The sequence below is a fragment of the Nansenia antarctica genome (assembly GCF_963989245.1).
Source record: "Nansenia antarctica genome assembly, chromosome: 6".
Lineage (NCBI taxonomy): Eukaryota > Metazoa > Chordata > Actinopteri > Argentiniformes > Microstomatidae > Nansenia > Nansenia antarctica.
The window spans coordinates 47,374,937-47,390,164 of record NC_137676.1 but is presented as its reverse complement, the minus strand read 5'-3'; the positions used below and the strand labels follow the sequence as shown (position 1 = coordinate 47,390,164).

Here is a 15,228-nt window from a genome sequence, read left to right as displayed (position 1 = left end):
TATTATTATATTTTGGGATACTGGATTTTTGATTTTCACGAGTTGTATATAGTCATCAACATTAAAACTAAAAAGGCTTGAAATATTTCACTTCATGTGTAATGAATCTAGAATATATAAAAGTTTCACTTTTTAAATTAAATTACGGAAAATAATGAACTTTTCCACGGTATATATATATATTTTTAGATGCACCTGTATGTATATTGACTCCACTCTGGCTGTCTAGGGCAAGTTCGGTCTATGGTGCAGTGTGGTACAGTCTTTGGTACAGTGTGTGGTGTGCTGGAAGGTGTCATTTAACACGCATGCGTGGACCATTCAATCCAGCTAGCTGCGAACTACATACCCGGTCAACATGGAGAGAAAAGGTAATCTTCTCAAAGACAAATCATTGATGATTAAAACGCAGTTTTGCATAGACATAAGCTATTTTAAAGAATTGGATTCGATGTAGTTTCGAATTTGAAGTTCTCTCTCAAGGCAATCACCAGTATATAAAATGTGTTGTGGAATTGCATGTCTCTTCAAGCTAGCTAAGCAGCGAAACGTCACTCAAGCACTGTAAAAAAAAAAAAAAAAAAAACTAGCCTGCTAGCTAAGCTAGCTTGATCTTCTAGCCAATGCCTTTGCAACATTTTTGAATGTTAGTGAAATATGTAATTGCTTACTAGTACCAAATCATTTTTCATGTGACATCCTTGACATAGTATTGAGAACACGTAGCCAGGAAATTCTGCATTAATTTCATTTGTCACTGACTTGCATGTGCTGGTTTTGGTCTGGTAGACGAAGGTTGCACCATTAGATACGAGTTCTACTGTTAGCCTAGCAAACAAAATACATTTTTATTAAATGACCTGCTTCCTAACAACACCACCCCACACTAGCTAACTCAGCCATCTTACAAATGAAATGTTAGATAGCAGATAAAGCATGGTGGTCATGCTTTATTATACTAGACACAATACTAAGCATGCTAGTAGATCACTATCTAGCGAGCTAGATCTTTCATAATGTGCTCTCTGCATTTAACAACAGTTCTGGCACTCCAAGCGAGGAAGAAGAGGGCGAAAGCGAAGAAGTCCAGCAAGAAGTGAGTAATAATTCAATTCAGCAGCACTACACGGGGTGTTTCTATTGCAATTAGCCCTCAATGCTTATATTATTAGCCTACATCTCGTTGACATGTAATGGACATTTGGGTTTGAATGAGCCTGACAGTCTCGTCTGCGACTGGTCTAGACGTTGGTTGGATGCACTCGTTTGTGTTGTTGCTTGAGGGTAAAGCTGTGTTTTAAGTGGTCAGCATTATATTTGTCTTGATATACCACGAGATCGTGATATAATAACACCTAACGTTTGTTAGATCGAGAATCAAGACTAACATTGGCTGTTTTCGACATTCGCTATTGTTGTTGCTGTTTTTTTTCTCCTCCGCAATCCATGATATATTTATTCCATGTGTGGAAAGGCAAACACGTTTTGGCCCCGAGCTGCAATGGCCTTCTCTAATGGACAAGCTTCACCTGCTGTGACAGACAATGATTTGCTTCAGACATTATTTTGGAATTGAAGTGCCAAGAAATGTGTTGTGTTGTTTTGTGATGCACTGTATAATGTCGTGTAGGAGTTTCTATGAAAACGTATAGTCATCTGGTGTATTGCTATTCTAATTGTGATGATATTCTGATAAAAAAATACAAGTGGCCAGTAGGCTAGTCAGTGTGAAGGAGTGACTCGTGTTCAAGGCGGATATAGACAAATATACCGTAGTAGGCCTAATGGCTGTGTACTGATCTCATGAATGGTATAGATAGGCCTTTGTCAAACATACTCATCAACATTAAAGAGATGGTTTACTATTTTGACACTTGCATTATTATTATAATATATATATATATTTTATATATCTCCCATATTAACGAATGACCCCAGTGATTACCTGTTAGCTTTTTAAGTCTAAAGCAGCTGTGACCCCTCAACTTGGAGTTAGAATGGGAGTAAACGGGGGAAGTTGTTTGTTGCTCCATGTGATCAGTGTTTCTACTGTTGTAGAATTGATTGTTGAGGTTTAACTAACAGTCTACCCATGCCTCTTGAATGTTATATAATGCCTCTGTGCTATATATAAAACAGGAGTATGATGAAGCCCATATCTTGGACCACTATAGCATGACATCTTGGTGAAAATGGCCTGCCCTTGAAGATATTCCTTGACATATCTATTTTTATCTTGATGACCTGAACAGTAATTCAAATTCTTATATAAAAACAAAACAAACAATGGCTCTACGCAGATGTCATTTTATGTTATTAACTTTATTTATAAAAGAGCAAGAAAGCTGCCATACCATCTTGAATTTAAAGGGCAAAAGATCTGTATCAAATATCAGTGTAATGGTATGTTCGTTTGGTTCTTGGAAACTCATAGCTACCAGTTGGTGAAGTCATAACAACGACATGAATGCATTCGAGTGATTTTGGAGAAGGGACAACTCTTCAACCAATGAAATTATGTTTGCAATCCGTAATGAATGTTTACAAACATACATTACACATACTGATTATGTAAACGTTTTACAGAAGGATGAATACTGTTGACATTTACTGTCTAAATCGGCGTCTATTTTCTGACAAGAAGGTGAAAGGTTACAGTGGATATGTCACAACTCATAAACTCTAGTATCATCACACTGGTCTGAGTTTCCCACTTTGAACTCCGGCTTGGAGTGTCATTCTAGTGATTTCTCTAGAACTCGTATCTCTGAGTTTCCCACAAATGCAGAATTTACCATAAATGTCATGCAAGTGTCATCATCCATGGAAAAACGTCCATAAACATCAACCATGGAAAAAGTTATTCTTCTGTGAAAGAGGTGGCTAGTAGAAAACAATAGTTCTCAATTCGATTGCTACTAATGTGTTAGATAATGTTCATGTATACTTTTTCAGAGGCATTTCAACAGTAGTCCTGATGAGGAGGCCTGTGACCATTCATGGATCTGTGGTGTGTTTGTCCTCCAGGCAGGCAGCTCATCCTAGAGGAGCAGCCCAGCAGCAGCAGCCCCAGCCAGAGGCCTCGCCCCAGGAGCCTGATGAGGAGATCCTGGGCTCTGATGATGAGGAGCAGGAGGACCCCAACGACTACACCAAGGGTTAGCTTATGACCCTTTCTCAATTGCTAGAAATGTGATTCCTTGCGTCCTGTCCTTTGTCCTCCACTCACTTCCTACTCAAAATGCATGGGAGGAGAAGATCTAGTGTTCTTCAGTCAACTCTTGATGATCTTGCCCTTCTATTGTCACATAATCTCGCTCTGTGTCTCCAGGTGGCTATCACCACGTGAAAATTGGAGACCTCTTCAATGGGAAATACCATGTGATCCGGAAGCTGGGCTGGGGACACTTCTCCACTGTGTGGCTGGCTTGGGACATCCAGTAAGAACTGTTCTCATCTGTAGCTCTGTAAAGGCCTGAGATATTAGACCTGCATAGATGGATGTGTTTAGTTTTCTGTGTACTGTAAATCCTGTATCAGCTAGACTGTCTGACTGTGTTTGCAGGGTGAAGCGGTTTGTGGCCATGAAGGTGGTGAAGAGTGCTGAGCACTATACAGAGACGGCCGTGGATGAGATCAAGCTGCTGAGATCTGTGAGTAGCTGTTAAGGGAGTGTCTGTCCATATTTTGCTATTAATCCATCTGTCTGATTTATAAAATGTCCCTTTGATTTTATTTTTTATTTTTTTATTTTTAAGTATTATATTTATTATATATTATATTTAAGTATTATATTCTGATCTGATTTCTTACCTTGATTTGTGTGTAGGTAAGAAACACAGATCCTGATGACCCAAATAGGGAGATGGTGGTCCAGCTGTTAGATGACTTCAAGATCTCTGGTGTCAATGGAACTCGTATCCTCCAGATGATCATTGATCATCAAAAGCATTCTATGAAACTTATTTGAAATGTCCTTGCTCAGTAGGTTCAGAATGTTCATTGGATACATCCATTCCATTCATTATATTTCTATGACTCGAGTATAATAATAGATGCATTATTATGATTAATTTTGAATGTGGTTTTTCCTAGAGCAAAGCATTTAACCTATTCAATTCAGAGATTTGTAGCTGGAAACCTTCTTTCTTGAAAGTAAACAACAGGTTATGAAGCAGGCTGAATGGAACATCAATTATCCTAAACAGACCCCAATAATCATTTAACCTCTTACTCTCTGCACCTAGTTAGGAAGACATGACACTGAACGAGACCTCTACTGTTCCAGCTGCCCTGACACCATGGGGAGTTGAAAGATGATCCTCCCCTAAGTACATTTAGTTTCCCCAGTCCTATAGCATACTTGCCTCTGATATTGGGACACTACTTCCAGCAATGCAGCATTTCTTAAGCCCCTTTCACACAGTTCCCTGTAAATGGCATGGAATCCCGACCCGTGTCAGCCGGGCATTTTCACCGTTCACACATGACCGAATTAGCTGGCAATTGCCTGGTTTCTCCCTTTCACACATATGGCTACGACCCGGGTCTTAAATCACGCAGAGACTGCCATATACCATATCTGCCACATATCATACCTCTGTTTTATATAGAAAAATATGATGATGAATAGATATAAAACGGAGGTATGATATATGGCAGATATATATGGTATAGTCTCACACGCTTGTCGTGTCTCCAGTACATTAGAACTTTGCATCCTTTGAAACATGGCGGGATGTAAGGATCTTGTAACTTCGCAAACAATGCAGCATTGAAATAGTTTAGTTTACGTTCAACTGGAAAAGGTAGTGAGAGCAGATTTTCGTGTTTTGACTTCGCTGGGAGTTCGTTAAAAATGGCTTTCCACCAAAGAACCATGGAGCCGCAGCGTGTAAGCAGGCTGCCCGGGAGGGTCGGTCACTCGCCGGGGGAAGACGGGGGTTTCATCGTGGTGGATGGTCGCAAACTTCGGAAACCTGTTATATTTTCTGCATGGGATGAGGTTTGCTGTCATACAATGATCAATCAATGTAGAATTATATTATTGACTACTTTGGCTGATGTGATGTGTAGACATATTGCTATGTATTTGTATATTATAGGCTTACGGTTTCACCATACGTTCATGTATGTAAACATTGATTTTCTATATGTAAATTGTTTTGACATTTGCTTCATGGCACCACGGTTCTTTGGTAGAAAGGCCATATACCATATATATATATACCGTACTGTATATATATATCTGCCATATCATACCTCCACTATGATTGGAAATGAAGTAGTGTCCAGTTGTGGAATTATATTTAGTAGTAGCGATATTCGGAGTCTGGGGCAGTTCTTATGCGCTCTGACCTTCTGACTGCGTGATGCAGGACAACTGTGAAAGGAGACTGACCAGGCAATCTTCAGGCATCACACTTACCGCAACCTGGGACTTTCCATGGAATTATACATGGTCTCGACCAGGGTAATTGCCCGGGCTGATTTCCCTGGTCAGTCGCATTCAGACATACGCAGACACGGGAAATTTCATAGAATCTACTGGGAAGGCTTGTATGTGTGAAAGGGGCTTTTGAGAACCTTTCTGGTGAGCTCCAAGGTAGGTCTCAGAGAAGCACAGGAAAATGTCTGGCTCAATTTGACACAGTGGAATGGAATTTGGAGTGACACATGAACAAGGTCCTTTACTGAGTTGTCAGCGAGGCCGAACTTCTATTCCAGTTTATTGCTCCTTGACTGCTGTTTTCCTGAGATGTGTGTATGGTGTTTGAAGTCCTGGGCTATCACCTACTAAAGTGGATCATCAAGTCCAACTATCAGGGGTTGCCTCTGCCATGTGTCAAGAGCATCATTCGACAGGTAACTTGTCGACACACGTCCTCATACCATGGCCTTTCAAACTAAAGTATACTGTTCTGCTAATCCATCTGTTGGTCTTAATGAATAGTCAGATTTTGGTGTAATAAATATATATATTTTAATGAGTTATAGTGAAATGTCACTCATAGGTGTGTGTATTTGTAACTATTATTCAGGTTCTCCAAGGCCTGGATTACCTGCACACGAAATGTCAGATCATCCACACAGATATCAAGCCAGAGAACATCCTGTTGACAGTGAATGAGCCCTACGTGAGGAGGCTGGCAGCAGAGGCCACAGAGTGGCAGAAAGCTGGCGCTCCCCCTCCCTCAGGATCAGCAGGTACTGCCAGTTCTACCTGATATACACACCTACCTTTACAAACAGCAGAAATTAACGTTGCATTTTGATCTCTTTGCTCTATTCTCTCTTCAGTGAGCACAGCGCCAGCTCCAAAAACAGTGAGTCCCCCCCATCTTCATTTATTGCCTTTGCTTAAGATGTCATCAATCCAAAGTTGTAGTGGTAGTCCACAAACCTCTAATAGTTATGGTTGAACCACCATTGTTAACAAATCCTACAATTGTGTGTTGTGCCTGTCTGTTCCTCCTCAGGCACAAAAAATGTCCAAGAACAAGAAAAAGAAGCTAAAGAAGAAGCAGAAGCGGCAGGCCGAGCTGCTGGACAAGTGTATCCTGGACCTGGAGGAAATGGAAAAGGCACCAGAGACACGCGAGGACGATGACGATGAGGAAGAGGACCCAGCATCTCCAGGGTCTCCAAAGGAGCGATCATGTGCACCCTTGAGACAGGTGTCCTTACAGGAGATGGGAAACAAGGAAACAGCTGGTGAGGTTTAGATGTTAGAGATAAACCCTGTGTCTCAATTCTCCCTTTATCTGAAACGTGTACTTGTGCACTCCCTTACACAAAATGAAAAGCATAGGATTGGTGTAAGAGCCATTGCTTATACCAGAGTCCATGAGGGGTAGTGCCCAAGTGGGCACTTCAGGAAAAGGGGTGGAGAATTATAACAATAATACATAGTAGCCGATAGAAGTAGCACCATCATTCCGATCGCATTAACCATAAATTCCAAGATATGGTAAATGGACTCCACTTATATAGCGCCTTTATCCAAAGCGCATTACAACGGCCTCTCATTCACACACAAGGGCGGCAAGCTACCATGCAAGGCGCCGGCCCGCTCGCTGGGAGCAATTTGGGGTTCAGTGTCTTGCCCAAGGACACTTCGGGGCTTGAACCGCCAATCTGCCAACCTTGCGATCATTAGACGGCAGCTCTACCTCCTGTTCCACAGCTGCCCCAAAAGATTAATGTGTCCATGTCTGGTTTTCCCAGGGTGCAGTGCAAATGCTGAGGTGGCGCGAATGGGACCGGAGGTGGTGACAGAGGTGAACTGTAACGGTCTCCACCTGGAGGGAGAAGAAGAAGAAAGGCTTCTTCTTCTTCTGTGGACAGAGGAAGATCAACACAATGGCAATGCCGAGCCAACAGACGAACACTCCACTCAGGAGCTCCATGACAAGGAGTCCCTCCATCCTGTATGCAACGGTCTGGTGTCTCCTGAGCCTGAGGAGCCTGGGGCCCTGGAGAGTGAAGCTCTGACCAGTGGGCTGACGGAGACTGAGACAGGGCCCTCTACTGGACGGGAGGAGGGAGAGCTACAGGAGGAGGAACAGGACAGGAGTCAGGAGGAGACCACAGAGGAGAGGCCTGATTGCCAGTATGGAGAGCAGGAAAGCCTGAGGAACGGTCAGTCAACAACCATGATCCCTCGGTGGATGTGTATATGGCTGTATGTGTATGTATTATTGAAGTGAGACAACCAGTGGATGATTTTGTCTTCATGATCAGACTCATGAAGGGTTAGAATATTAATATAAAAATGAAGCAGGTCCCTCATCTGTGAGTTTTGGTTGCTGAGTTTGCTTTTATCTCTCTATGCTGAGGCAGCCAAACTAGCAGCAGGAAACCTACTGGTCAACCCCCTTGAACCGCTCAACTCAGACAAGATCAAGGTCAAGATTGCAGACCTGGGGAACGCCTGCTGGGTGGTGAGTCCTTTAGCTTATGACCGCAGGGATTTCCTGCTTATGTCTTTGAGACAACAGTTTTACATGCAGGTTCACTGTGTTCTGTCAGTTTTGTAAGCTATACTTTCATAGTATTTTCACTTATGCATGACTTTTACACATTTTTACATGTTTAAGATGTTGTAGTACAAACGGGGGTTAGCAGTCTGATTAACCTGACCTGTCTCTCCCCTCAGCACAAGCACTTTACAGAAGACATCCAGACGCGGCAGTACCGCTCCCTAGAGGTCCTGATAGGCTCTGGGTACAACACGCCAGCTGATATATGGAGCACAGCGTGCATGGTGAGCAAATTCACACTTGTATGTTGAAATCTAAAATAATATTAATTGAAAATCTGTACAAGGATCACAAAACTATGACCTGAGAGTAGGGCAGCCTTTTTAGATGGATAATGTTTGTAATAGCTGAATTTATCTGCCTCACATTGGTCCCTATGCACAAAACATTATCTGTTTCCTGTGATTAAGCCGTCTGTGTTTATCCTGTCTCTGCAGGCATTTGAGCTGGCCACAGGGGACTACTTGTTTGAACCCCATTCTGGAGAAGATTACTCCAGGGATGAAGGTAACACACATTCTGCTTGATCTAGATCTAGGGCTGTAGCTCTCTCTTCTGTAGCATGTTTTTATTTATTTTTTATTTATTATTATTTATCATGAATGCTATTGAAAATTGCTTCAGCAGCTACACAAGTAGGTACATCCACTACTGGCTACTTTGAAAAGTATTTTTTTAATGTCATATTTGCTTTTTAATCTGTTTTGTGATAAACAACCAAAATGAAAGATATAACCCTCTTTAGCCTTTTGTAGTTGGCCGTGTATGTACCGGTATGTGTTACAATATTAAGCAATATCTTTGATACAATATTGTGCTAGAGTAGAGTTCACAGTCTCAACACTACTGTACTTTCTGGTGCTCCATTGCAGTGATTAATTTGATTAGCCATCTTGTACATTTATGTTAGTAAATATTTTGGATACTGCCTAACGTATAACTAACTAATGTAATGCGAGTACCTGCATTCCTGTGTCTATTTCTCCTCTAACAATTGGAGCCATATTTCTGTCAACATTGAACAGTGTACCTTCCCAAACCCCATCTCATCTCCCTACCTCAATCTCCTCCTTCACTCACTCTTTACCTCTCCTTCCTTTCCCCCTCTTCTGTGGGGAACGTATATGCTTTGCTGCTCACAATATAGCTGCCTTCCTTTTTTACGTTTTTGTATTAACTTGATTCAGTGGCATGGTAGGTATGTGCTGAGCTTCAGGCTAACTGGCACACCTTGCACAGCAAGGTAATGGGTTTTTTCATTAGAAGTGTCTGAACTCTTCAACCCTGAGTCTTTCATTTAATACCATCCCTTTGCTACTGCCACATATTAAACGTAACTCCTCTCACCCTGCATCTAAAACTCTGTTTAATAGACACAATTACCCAGCAGTTAGTAAATACACTATGGCTTTCTCATATTCTCAAGTGCTTCATGGTGTACTCGATCATCATCCTCCATTTGTCTTAATATGCTGCCTCTTGGCTTTCCTCTTCCTCCTCTTCCCCATTCTCTTCTCTCTCTCTGTGTATTTCTGTCTCTCTCCCCCCCCCCCTCCCCATCTCTCTCCCTGTGTGTGTGTGATGTGCCTCGTCAACAGACCACCTTGCTCTCATTATTGAGCTGCTGGGTAAAATCCCCCGCCACTATGCTCTGAGTGGGAAATTCTCACAGGAATACTTCACCAGGAAAGGTACGCCATTCTGTGTCTGTGGCCTGCCCTGGAACCAGTGGGAAAGATGGCGGGCGGTTGGGTGGGTGGGACATGGTCTCTCTGACCGCACACGCCCAGCATACATTGCATGTATACCACATATACACTGCAACTTTGCAGTTGGATGAACATGAGAATAAGCCTTAGGATACTGCTTCTGCTCTGTGTGCTGTCAGACTGACCTCTCCCCCGCCCCCCCCTGTCCACACCCCAGGGTGGGCCTGTGACTGGAACACTGTCTGATGAATCTGTTGTTTGTCTCGCCCTCCCCTCACCACCGCTTTCCTCGTCTACTGGGCGACTCTAATTGAGCAGACCACATTGCATTGATCATTGAGCTGCTGGGGAATGTCCCACGCAAACTCATAACGGCTGGGAAATATTCCAGGGATTTTTTCACCAAGAAAGGTAAAGCAGGTTTTCATATATGACATCCTTTATGACATCCTTTAAGTGTAAACTCCAATCATGTCTTAGTGCTATTATGTGTTGTTTGAATGTCTTGTTTGTTTGGCTTTTGAAGGATGTTGATCAGGATGTTATTAGATCTTTATCTAAATGTGATGTTGCTTTGGTCCAAGTGATTGCCCTCTGGAGTCACTATGGGGTTTATACATTACAGGGCTGACGAGCATTTCACATTGTCCTTTCAAGAAGTGCTATCAACTATGTTGAATGTGCAACCAAGCCGGTACAGCTCAGCTTGGCTCAGCTATGTTGGATATTTGTTTGTTACTTTGATATGGATCTGTGTGACTGAGCCTGTTGTCTGTATAGGAGACCTGAAACACATCACCAAGCTGAAGCCGTGGGGCCTGCTGGAGGTGCTGGTGGACAAGTATGAGTGGCCCAGCGAAGAGGCCGAGTGCTTCGCTGACTTCCTGCTCCCCATGCTGGAGCTTGTCACTGAAAAGAGGGCCACGGCGACTGAGTGCCTTCGCCACCCCTGGATCGCCCTCTAATGGCGTCATCCACCCACTGCAACCCCTTACAAGAGACTGCAACAGATCACTTTCCAGTTCAAGCATATCTGATGACTATTTATTTCTGTTTGTTCATGTTTTGTTTTTGTTTTGTTATGTTATTCATTTAACATTGAGTAATACTCCTGTATGTCTGCTTTGTTAGTTTTTTCCCCCTTTTTTTCTTTTCTTCCATTGTAACGATAAAGTGTTTTGACAATTCACTGGGCTGAGTTGCTTTGTGGTCATGTTGGCAGAAGATGTTGTGCTCTGTACACTCGCCTATATACCACATATTATAACTCCTTTTTTGTAATGCTTGTGACTCTCCTACAATCTTGTTTTATTTCACCCGTATACAAGACCTGGAACAGGCTAAGGTAGCCTCTACTGCCCTCTTTTGCCACCCTATCTCCGTAAAATAATCCAATGTCGTTTTGTTATTGACTTTGTTTATTAAGGCAAAGAATTATCTTGTTACACATGTAAGGCATTTTTGGTATTATCTTCGCATTAGGAAGTTGCACTCATTGTACTGACGAACTTGAACAGATTTGTGGATTGTAGTCAGTTTGATTTCCTAGGTTGTTATCAGGAAATCCAAGACTGTCTTGCAGCTCAAATTCAACCAACAGTAAAATCTGGATCACCTGGTATTTGGTTTGTTTATTTAATTTGAAGAATTTTGGTCATTAATTCTCTCATGGGAGACTGGTTTTCTCATGTATTTTGTGGGATTCATGATGGATTCATTCAGGAGACATCATGTTTGAAAATATTTCAACATGATATTTTCAAGAAAGCCATCCAAAAGAAAAAAATGGTGTGTGTGTGTCAGCCAAAGAGTTTGCCTTGTTCTGTATATTACAGCTATGTACAGTTTTTAACAAATCCTACTATGTCTTAGCTAAAATTATTTAGCTGGATAGTAATGTTTTAATAAAGCATTTGGAAGAAGTGTGCAAGCTCATTTGTATGTATGTCAAGTTGTTCAATAATGTCACTATATTCATTAGAATGAGCCCTAAGATTAAAATAAATAGTGCTGTCCTAAATGTATCATCCTTTTAGGATCTGTTGGGACTGGGAGGGTCAGTCACACACTTAATATGTAAGATGCCAATTTACAGAACAATATAACTTTGTACAGTATAACACACCATACAATAAAACAGAAGTTCATACTATGAATATGGTATGTTTCTGTCTAGCTTCTTTCTGTGAAAACATCCAAGACTTAGAAATGTCAAATGAATGTTAAACAATGTGTATTAAACAACTATAATGTATAGAAACATTACATTGATACCAAAAATTATGATACCAAAAATGTATTATAACTCAATAATTAACAATAATAATGATGGTGTATAACAATAATGGTGTAGCAGGCAAAAAACAACATGAAAGCAGGATATTGAACGAACCAGTTTGGTCCCAAACAGTAACAACAATAGCCATAGCGCCGTCGCCATGTCCCAGCTTTGGTTCCTGCATCCTTACATCATAGGATGCTTGTTTTCCTTGAGGACAGTGTTTTGAGCCAGAATTCTCTAAAGATACTTCTGTTTCAAGATGTGGTCTCTTGTTACTCTGGTGGCTCAGTTTTTTTCTGAAATGAAAAGGCATGAAATACATTTTTTAAAGTTGGTTTGAAACCACGTCAAACCTGCAAACCCTTGGGTCATTAACCCAAAAACCCCTCCTCTCACCTGCCCCACCTTCCACCTCAAAGTCGTCTGGCAGCAGTTTGTCCTGGCGGTTTCCCAGGATGAAGGACAGGAAAGAGAGGATGAGGGCATCCAGGATGCTGATGATAGCCAGGATGTAGGCCCAGCGCACTGTGCAGTTCCCCAGGCTGTACTTGTCTGTCCGCTGGCCACACATGCGCTTCACCTCGGGAGCGTCCCAGCCGTCAGGATAGATCATGCAGCCCATCACCATCAGGACAGCTGAGGTGGGAGAGGGATACAAACACAGTCCAAGCTTTTTTTTGTTACTGAGAATTTAAAAGAAACTATTTGTCAAACTGAGAATTTAAAAGAAACTATTTAACATGCAGATAACTTAGAACAACAATACCCTGCCTATTTTCCAATTACAGGATTTGTCTCATGACCAATTTAGATAAAGTTGTGTCATGTTACATGTAACCCATCTTCCCCTGAAGGTGTCAGAAACTGGACTGAAACTGAATCCTTTGGCGTCAACAGTGTTATTGTCACCTAGAGCAACAGTTTACTCACTGGACACATGCCAACCTTGAAAACACAGATGTTGTGGTATCACTTGGCATGATAAACATTCTGTCACCTCAACATTCTGTATAGCATGGCCCAAAGGCTGGGGTGCTCTGTCGTCTCATCACTGTCCACAAGCCCTTTACGATGTGTGATAAGCATGATGTACGCAACAATAAAGGTTTGAAGATGACCACACAGTAAGTAGAGAGTTGTGTTTTTCTGTCTTATACTGTAAATGTGTGTGCTGCAGTGTTAAGTAGCTAGACACCAGATTGCTCTGAGTTTTTTTTGGTTCACCTACATAAAAAATGCCCATCTTACCTGACGCCAGCTGCATCCAAGCACAAATCTTGTACACACTCCCTGCATTGCAGAAAAAGAACAAACTAAAGCAGACCATAGTGCCCACAATCAACAGCATTGCAGTTCCTACAAAGAACATGGCAGTCCTGAAGGCTCCAGAAGGGATGGAGCTGAAGTCAAGGACAGATCCCTTGCAGGTCAACTCGGAGGTCAGCGCGTTGCCAATGCAGTAGTGGAAAAGGCCAAAGTAGCCAGCTTGGGGAGTGTTGACGCTGTCTCCAATCCAGTAGGGCTGAATGAACACCACCATGGTAATGATGACAAAACAAATGGTGAATATCGCCCACAGGACACCAACTGCTCGCGCATTTCTTACGTAATTTGTATGGTAGATTTTGGCTGCCTCTTGGGCTGGTAGCATTTTGGGCTGGTCCATCTTGAACAGAAATGAACGTACGGTGAAAAAATAAATGTGGTAGTAGCAACTCTTTAGTCTTAAAGCTTTTTTTCAATGCTCCTCTTGATATGTTGCCAGTTCTTCTTTACAATGCAAAAACATCTGTCAAACGTTATATCTAAATGTAGCAGTCAGTCACGCTTTACTTCACATGATCTTGCATCCACAACACTTTCGAATCAAGCCCCTCATCTGCTGCATGCGCTGAGAACGTTCTGGCTTCCTTAGCTCGTGCTGAAGTCACTCATGTGATGTGTGTCAGGGACAGCGGATCAGTGTTTCAGAACCACGGACAGTGTCCTTTCACACCTGATGACGTCGGGATGTCCTTCCTTGTCCTGGTGCTGGAGACCAATAAAGGTGTGACTGAATGAATTATTAATGGTAAGACGATAAGAGTGAAGAAGGGTAATGACAATGCTCCTTTGTGATACAAGATACATGTGTTAAATGTATGTACAGTATATATCCTGTCATGCTACAGGTCCTGTCATGCTACTGCTACTGTTGAATACTGTATTCATTTGTATTCTATTATGACCATTTTAAAGGTCAGAAAGAGTTCACCATAAAGAACTGAACAAATGCTGTGTCACATTATTTTCCACAATACTAGCCACTGAAATATTATTGACTGTTCTTTTCCACTGGACGTCAGACCAGTTGTGTCTTACATTCTCTGAATGTAGAATTGGGAGCAATGGTATGGCTGATGAATTGAGGGAAAAGGAAAATAATTGCTGATCCAAGACCAGTTCTTAAGACTATTACAATTCTTTACGCCAATTTCCCACACCAGTGGTCCATGATGGGAGAAGGGATATAAAAGGTGACTGAGTTTCTCTAAACAGGTGTTTTCACTGAGATTTCTGGCGATGGCATTGGCTGGTCCTGCTAATGATAAAGGTGTAATTATCAACCTAAGGACGCAAGCAGATGATCAGGCTATGACCAATGAATGTCAGACATAAAGATATGATTTTGCTAATTTTTGGGGGCCGCTACCCACACGTTTAGCTGTGTTGCTCATTCCACGAATGCATGATCCTTACAAGTTGTACCTCGTTGTAAAAGTGACTAATCAGGCTTTCCAACAATATAAAATACAATACCAGGAGTTTATATACTGTATATATAGAATATATTAAATACTTATTTCCCCCATTGTACATACTCATACATTACAGTACTCACTTATGTGTTAGAATCCCCATTTGTTTATTTAATTATGCACTACAGGGATCACTCAACATCATCTGCCACATTGAAAGACTTCATCCATATCTCATCCAGCCTACCGTGCCACACCCTTGCCTGGTTCTTATGGGGGGAGGTGGGCAATGGCAGCCTGGAGAGCATGTACCCAGCAGTAGCTTTCACCCTCTGATCAGTGTGGTGCGTCAGGGGCCGGAGGGCCTCACACAGGGGGGTGGGCCAGGCATAGAGCAGGGCATGGAGGGATGCCTCGTTGTACTGTTGTCCCAGGGCTCCACTAGGTGGTTCTCTGCA

At 42.1% G+C, this 15,228-nt stretch overlaps 2 protein-coding genes across 3 annotated transcripts; one reads left to right on the top strand and one right to left on the bottom strand.

Moving 5' to 3' along the window:
• Window positions 1-340: 340 nt before the first annotated feature.
• Window positions 341-11,742, top strand: srpk1a (SRSF protein kinase 1a; the record flags this gene model as incomplete). Of its 2 annotated transcripts, none has more annotated exons than XM_080535195.1 (16): window positions 341-371; window positions 1,042-1,096; window positions 3,028-3,158; window positions 3,332-3,440; window positions 3,566-3,653; window positions 3,830-3,917; window positions 5,759-5,865; window positions 6,042-6,207; window positions 6,301-6,326; window positions 6,480-6,714; window positions 7,228-7,641; window positions 7,843-7,943; window positions 8,159-8,266; window positions 8,480-8,549; window positions 10,070-10,162; window positions 10,532-11,742. In XM_080535195.1, 16 exons carry the CDS (start codon window positions 359-361, stop codon window positions 10,714-10,716), a joined length of 1,989 nt encoding a protein of 662 aa, XP_080391321.1. In that variant the 3' UTR covers window positions 10,717-11,742. The 2 variants fall into 2 exon arrangements, with proteins under 2 accessions (XP_080391321.1, XP_080391320.1); XM_080535194.1 differs by having other exon boundaries at window positions 359-371; window positions 2,956-3,158.
• A 575-nt stretch (window positions 11,743-12,317) lies between these two features.
• lhfpl5b (LHFPL tetraspan subfamily member 5b) lies at window positions 12,318-13,698 on the bottom strand (the record flags this gene model as incomplete). Its single annotated transcript, XM_080534570.1, has 3 exons — window positions 12,318-12,328; window positions 12,429-12,668; window positions 13,281-13,698. The coding sequence occupies 3 exons, from the start codon at window positions 13,696-13,698 to the stop codon at window positions 12,318-12,320; spliced, it is 669 nt and encodes a 222-aa protein (XP_080390696.1).
• Window positions 13,699-15,228: the final 1,530 nt, after the last annotated feature.